Source organism: Chaetura pelagica, unplaced genomic scaffold (assembly GCF_000747805.2).
Source record: "Chaetura pelagica isolate M959 unplaced genomic scaffold, ChaPel_1.0 scaffold50, whole genome shotgun sequence".
In the NCBI taxonomy this organism is placed as follows: domain Eukaryota; kingdom Metazoa; phylum Chordata; class Aves; order Apodiformes; family Apodidae; genus Chaetura; species Chaetura pelagica.
The window spans coordinates 5974526-5982002 of NW_009952366.1; the positions used below are offsets into that span (position 1 = coordinate 5974526).

General features: G+C 40.5%; 1 protein-coding gene across 1 annotated transcript in view; it reads left to right on the plus strand.

The window, feature by feature from the left end:
• Positions 1 to 2122: 2122 nt before the first annotated feature.
• CRADD (CASP2 and RIPK1 domain containing adaptor with death domain) overlaps positions 2123 to 7477 on the plus strand; it is a 78585-nt gene continuing 73230 nt past the window's right edge. The window contains exon 1 of the mRNA XM_010008021.1: positions 2123 to 2420. Coding sequence (XP_010006323.1) covers positions 2123 to 2420 — 298 coding nt within the window. The remainder of the gene's footprint in view (positions 2421 to 7477) is intronic.

Sequence of the window (7477 nt, forward strand, 5' to 3'; positions counted from 1 at the left end):
ATAAAGATGCAAACTAAGATGGTTTGAAAAGGCCTTATTTTTTGAGAAGTGTCAACTGCCTTGGTAATGAAGAAGGAGAACTTAGCAAGTGCTGTTCAGTGACTGGAGAAGTTGATGTTCCTTGTCTGGCACATGGGCGAGGAGGCTTCTGGACAGAGACTCTTGGTGTTCTGTTCATGATGCGAAGCACAAGAGCTCTGTAGCATCTGAAACTGTTTTCTGACTGGATTGAGGTAACATCTTCAGAGCTTCTTCTGAGTGCCTGTCTTGAACTCTGAAAGCGCTTAATGAGCTCAGGGAAGGTCAGGGAATCCTGGAAGGGAGAAGTGGCAGGGATCTGCTGCCTGCATTTTATCTGATTTTGCTTTGGTTCAGTGAAGGCTCCCTGTGGTGTACATGCACTGCATGTTAGAGACCAGAATCTTCACGCTGACTTGTCCAAAATGAGCATCCTAACATCGGATGGGGAAATGCAGTTCTTTTTCTTCCCTGCTCTTTTTCCGTCTCCTTGCTTGCACTATCATCTCACTCTATGATGGAGTTTGGTGTTTGAGCTGTGCTTGGACAGCTAGCATTTTTTAAGGGCATGTGCCTGGATAGTTGTTTGATTCCCAAATGACCCCTAGACAGAAGGTAGGCACCTCAAAGTTTGCTTCAGTACTGTGTAAGCCAGGAAAAATGCAGTCCTCATGGGAAGGTGCTGTCCACCAGTGTTTTCAGCACTCGGAGAAGCATTTTCAGGAAGTGGCTATATCAGAGGGTGCCACAAACAGGGGTTTCCAGTCTCTCTCTTGTGGTCCTATGTTCCTGCATTGTGTTTCAAGGTGCCATTTACATGCCTATATGTTCTCTTGGTTGTCTGCCCTAGATTTTAACAACCAGGCCAAACAAACAACCTTTGATGGGGCCTTGAGGGTCAGTAGGGACCTCTGATGACACAAAGACTTCAGCAGATTTCTTACAAAAGTATTGAAATTCTCTGCCTCTCCTTGTATCCTGAAGCTGAATGAAATACAGTTTCTGAAAAGTCTAGCTGTTCAAACAGCAGCCTCTAGATTAATTATCAGAAACTCTTGGTAATCACTCTCAACACCTGCTGTAGTTTTTTTACTTCATTATTTGTCATGAGAAAGTATTTAATTGTATTACTCTGTCATTTTGTTATCAAGTGCCATTAATGGGCCTAGGGATATGTTTGTTGTTAAAGACTGGACTAGACATCTTGATTCAATTCATAGGTTTGGCACAGACTCCTGGTATGATCGGGGATGAGTTGCTTGGTCTCTCTGGACCTTGATTCCTCTTTGATAGAGTGGCTATAAAATGCATCTTTTCCAGCTTTTGTCTAGTCAGAGTATTAGTCGAGTGAAATGGAAGCTGGCAGGGGGTATTGGATTGCTTCCTGTGAATACATTAGAACGGTAAATGCCAGGGAGGGAGAAGAGCTTCTGAAGCTAAAGAACAGTTTTCGCAGAAGAAAGGCCTATAAATAGAAGGTGGATAAATCTGATATTGAAATTCAAAGGAAATGTCTCATCATCAGATCAGTCAGTCAGAGCAGCCTTCCAGGGTTAGTCAGGGGGAAGAACATCCTAGTACGTAAGGTACATTTCCACTCCTCCTAAAATGAAAATCCATCGTGTAGGCCAGAGCTATCTGCTGACTCTGTCCCTGCTGCTGCTGCCCATCTGTGCTGCATCTGCCGGTCCTGCTGCTGCTTTTGCACCACTGCAGCAAAGTGCTGCGACAGCGGTAGTGTCAGAGACCAGGAACAGAGGTCAGGTGTGACATCTTGCCAACTTTTTGGGGGTAGAGTCTCTTAAGGACTGGCAAATGGTTTAGCTGCCTTTAGTGTGGACGTTGACCAGTTAGTGAGTGGGATTATTTGGCATGGGTTTTATTCCAGTGAAGGACTGGTCTTGACAATGCAAAAGGTTCTCTTCCTGTCTAATATTTTCCAGATATTAACCCTGTTTTCCTGTTCACTCTGTTGGTGATTCTGAGTTTGACATTCTTTCTAAAGGTTGCCCAAGTATAAAGCTTCACTTCTGGATGTTAAAGATTGAAGTATTTTAATTTCCACATACTTCCCTCATCCTTTTTTTATGGTCCAGGTTACTAGATGGATGCCAGGGACAAGCAGCTTTTACGCTCCATGCGTCTGGAGCTCTGCACAGAAGTGCTGGTGGATGGACTTGTTATTCAGTATCTCTACCAAGAAGGGATTCTCACGGACAGTCATGTTCAAGAAATAAAATCCCAAACCACCAGTCAGAGGAAAACCATGATGCTCCTTGATATTCTCCCCACCAGAGGACCCAAGGCTTTTGATGCGTTCTTGGATTCCTTACAGGAGTTCCCATGGGTTAAAGACAAGCTGATGCTGAAGCGCAAGGAAATTACAGTACAAGATCCTGCAGGTAAGCCCATGATTGTGTTTGCTGATATTTTGAAGCTTGTTCTCCAGACATTGTTTTGAACATACTGAATGTACCAGTCATGTCAAGTTACGCATTGTGTGGTTATGGAGGATGATACCAACAAAAGGGGACAGCCTGAATTTTGTAGAAGCCAGCCAAATGCCAGGAAGTATTGCAAAGGTTGGGGAGTGAGAAGGGCTGAGTTGCAGGAGATGGGGAGACAGCAGGAGAAGCTGCCTTGGGACAGGCTGAAATGTAGGAGCCAGACTCCATTACCTCAAATGGAATGGACTATAAAAAGTAACTTAGACTAGTTGCAGTACAGTCTGTTCACAATCCATACCTGATTATTGTTTATGTATGTTATACAGTATTTTTTTTCTGGGTTGTTAATTTTGACAGTTTTCTTATTTAATTATTATGATTTTAATGTAATTTTGTTTCAGTGCCATATACTAATTCAGATTTATTTAGTTTGTATGTTTACTGGAGTGCAAATAGCTATGATCATTTCTTCCAAAATTGCTAGTCATTGCTTAGTTTTAAAACAAATTTAGGTGCTCACCAATTTAGTGGGTGTTATATAATCTTATTTAGTCAAATCTTTGGCTTTCTGGCATTCAAAAGTACTTCTGAAACTAGTTTTCTGGACTTAATGTTTGTTCAGAAGTTATTTACGAGTCTGTGCATGCAGTTGTTGAGTTGTTTGGAAGTCAAGATGACTGCTTAAAATGTGTGTTTCTTGTCCTAGTTTCTGGCACCATGCGCTGGCTGCTAAGCTCATGTTATCAGCAATATAGTGAAATAGTCCTCACTTAGGAACATAGTTTCCAAGCAGTCTGATGAATATTTCTCCAAGTCCTCCACCCATGCCTCCTGCCCCATTTGAGTTTCGTCGTATGTATTTTGATGTTCATGATGTGATTTTTCCAGTGTCAGTGTGCTTTGCGTGAGACTGAAAGCCTGTGAAGATGGGTAACTAGGACCCGTCGACTGTCACGTGCACCTGCATCCTGGCTAGCTGCATGTTCAAGAACATTTTGTCAAGATCTGCTGGACAAATCTGACATTATCTTACCTTAGGACAATTTTCATGGAATATTGTGACAGCTTGTCTTTCAGTTGGGTCTCCGTGGGGGTTGCTTTACACTTGCTTGGAAATGAGTAAATAATTTTCAGAATTGAGGAAATAAATGTCCTGTGCTTCCCATAGGTGAAAACACTTTGAGTTCTTAGCACAATGTAAACTTGCAACACTGAGTGTGTTGAAAAAGACTGCCTGCTATTATGACAAATACTGCCATGTGAATGTTCTTTACTTGCCTTACAAATTAGCCTGTTTGTTAGCTAATTGCTGGTTAAGCTGTTGAATAATCCTTACAGTTCGAGAAAGTCAGACACAGCCATCAAGTACAGCCAGGATTGTGTAGTTTGTTACTAGAAAGTACCTGAAAGGAGCCTGTAAGAAGGCTGGGGAAGACCTGTTCACAAGAGCATGTAGTGATAGGACAAGGAGTAATGGTTTTAAGTTAGAGAAGAGTAGATTTAGGTTGGACATTAGGAATAAGTTCTGTAGTATGAGGATGGTGGATCACTGGAACAGGTTGCCTAGAGAGGTGGTGGAGGCCCCACCCCTGGAGACAGAGCATCTGTTCTAGTTGGAAATGTCCCTGCTTATTGTAGGGGGCTTTGACCAGATAACCTTTATAAATTCCTTCCAACCCAGTACATTCTATGATTCTATTCCATTCTATGATTTCAGTTCTTTTGATTGTTTTGTAGATTGCTTGTTCCTGGTCTTGATCGCTTGTGACAGATGTAGTTGGTTAATACATATCACATTCTCTGGTTTTGAGTGGGCTGACTGTACTTGATAGTCCTATTGCCAAATTTTGTGTGTAAGTTAGAAAAGGCTTCCAAATTAGATCAAAGGTTACTCTTATTTTTACTGTGGCAATATAGTGTGTCAGAATAGGATAAGTGGCAGATAGCCAAGTTTGTTTTAATATTTAGGCATGTTCTTTAGAAGCCAAAGAAAGAGAGTACCATCTGTGCCCTAATAAATGCTGAGTATACCCTGGAATGAATTGAAAACTATGGCAGCATCATCAGTGCTGATTACATGCAAGAAAATGTGGTTTGGGATGAAAAGCCTTGCTTTGCATTCTAAACAACAAACTTGTAAGCTTTTGTTTCAGCAGAGTACTTGAGCATATGCTTGGCCTTAAGCGTGGAAAAAGCCATTGGCTCTAATAAAACTATAAGCATACTTAAAATTAAATGTGGTCATTAGTGCAATACTAGATAACTTAACTCTTGCCTTATTGGAAACAGTTTTTGTAAATGATGATTTATCAGGGGCAGTTTCTTTTAAAGAATTCATCTGTAGTGAAAAAAGCCTGCCACATACACACCACCTTTTTCTTAGACCCTAAAACTTTTAAAATGGAAGTTGGTTTTATAGCCCTAGATTTAAAAATCTTTTTCCTTTGAATCATGCATACTTATGAAAATCATATGCCTGCTGTTCCCTTGTTTATGTTCAGTTAAATTTTTGTTTACTCAAGCAAAATATCCCCAGCTTTTGCAGATATTTTGCAGGACTAAGGACTGGAGGCAAGTAATTCCGTGAAGGAAGGTTTTATTTTACAGTCTTTCCTTTCTCACTGGCTTTTTTAAAGTTGGTAAGAGTAGACTATTAGGTTTTCTCTATCTGAACATAAAACAGTGGCATGTGCACAGTAATTTTTCTATGTAGGCCTTTTGATCATTGTGCTTTTTGTTCAGAGAGATCAGTCTTTCTGTCTTTACTTCAGCAGAGAAATACAGTTTGTTGTTCTTAGTTAAAAAAATAAAAAAAATCACAACTGTAATTATTAAGAAGCTTTTAATTTATTTTGTTCCCTGGTAAAAACCAAAGCAAACCAACAAACCAAACAAACAGCAATTTCAGAAGGACAGAAATAAAAACATTTTTGGTGATATAGTTGTGTAAATATAATATTGTGGACCAAGCAGCTACGAAATGGAAGCCGAAGTCTGAGACCTAAACAAGACACTCCAACTGACTCATCAGGAGCCTTTGGGAGAATCCTTCCAAGGCAATGGAGTAATTGATTCTTAAGGTGTGTAGCTTGGTGCAGCATAGAGTGTAACTGTAAATTGGCTCAGGATTCAACTCAGACTATGCTGTTTGTCTGCTTGCAAATAAATGAACTTTAAAACCTGTGATTCCTGAGTTTTATTGCTGGAAGTAAGTTGACTTAATGCTGTTATCTGCTGTAATTCCAAGGAATACAGAAGACCCTAATCCTGCAGAGCACAGGGAGTAGGTTTTCCATGGGAATCAGGGAAGTGATGTGCAGGCAGGTAGGGTCATAATTGCAGCAGAGGGACCAAGATTCCTTCCCCTTGTTTCTTTCTTTACTATATGCAAAGGACAGCCTTTTGCCTAGGGTCACATTTCTTCTCTCTCATATGTATCTGTCAGATGGCCACAGCTTTGAGGAAACCTTTTCTTAAGGCAGGGAAAGCATCATTATAAAAACTCAAAATCTCAAGAAGAAACTTTGAAGTAATGTGCTTTTGGAGGTAAATATTTATGACTTGAATTGATTTCAAGATGATAGGGTGTATTTCTTGCTTGTATAAGAACTTTTGATAAAACAGTTCACTTTGTGCAGGGAGGCATTGCAAGACTTAGTCACTATAAACATCAACCACAGCACAAGTTCCTGGTTTTGAACATGAAAACTTCTGCTGAAGTAAGAGTTAACAAAAATCATGTGTGTCTGTTTTGTTGGAAAAATAATATTCTGTTTTTTTCTGCCCCAGTTTGGATAACTTTATGCCTTTGTCAAGAACATAAATCTTCAATATAGCATTATAATTCTTATTAAAAACTACAGCTCTTGGCAACAGAATTCCATTCTTTCTAGGAACAGTAGCTACCCAATATTTTTTGCACCGAATAAAAGAAAATAAAAAATAAGCCCTGACGCCATTTGTTTAGCAGAATGTTTTTCTAGTCTCTCTCCACTCAGGAATTCCTCTACCCAAGCATTGTATTTCTCTCTATACTATATGTTGCTATAAAATAATTTACTTCTAAAAATGTTAGCACTGCACCTCTTTGTAGTGTAGATGATTTTTCCATTCCACAGGAAATCACAGCATATTGAGAAAGAGAAAAGACTGAGATACAGCATTTGCCAAAGGAATCCTGCAGCAGCTGTTGCTGTCTGGCAAATGTTAGTGCATTTGGGTCATGGAGTTACACAGATTTGTCTTGGGAAAGCTGTTCTCTCACAACTGAGTAAGAAGTATTTTCTAATACATAATTTTGTTGTAGTTGTTGTGGTACCTAGTCAGCAGCCCGCATTAGGGTCCTGTTTAACTTGGGTGAGGTTTTTTGACTTGAACAGATGTTGGTGTGGTTGGTGTTTCTCCCTGGGTGTGTGGTGAGCGTGTGTTCTCGTATAGCTATATAAAGCTTCGTGTTGTGTAATACTTTGGATGGAGCATGCAAATACAAAAGAAATCAAAACATGTACTTCTGCTGAGAAAGCCTTCCTTCCCTCTCACTACCCCCACCATTCCCCAGCTTTCCCGAAGTCTTTTTTCCACAGCTGGGTTGTAGGTTTCTAAGAATTCAGGTTCAAATGCTACAGCATTAGGACATGGAGAAGTTTAGTATCTCTTCTTACCTTTTTCTGGCTGCTTCCTGCCCTCTTCCTGTCCTGCTTCCTCTCACATCTAAATGCCATTAGGAAACTGCCTGATCTCTTGCCTTTTCCATTTGGATGTCAGATAGGAGAGGAGCTGATTGATTCCTTTTCTCTCTCTCTAAAATGATGGCCAGAAGAGTGTTTTTTTTCCTCTCTGCTCTTTCCTGCGTGCGCTCCCTTCCTCCCATGTATGTCTGAAGGAAAGGGATGGGCTTAGCAGTCTTGGCCTCACTGGCTTGACCTGGAGATGGAGGGGTGCCCTTTTGCCATATCCCAATGCCTGGAGGCTATAGAAAATGTTCCCTGATTCTCTGGAGAGATTCGAAGGCA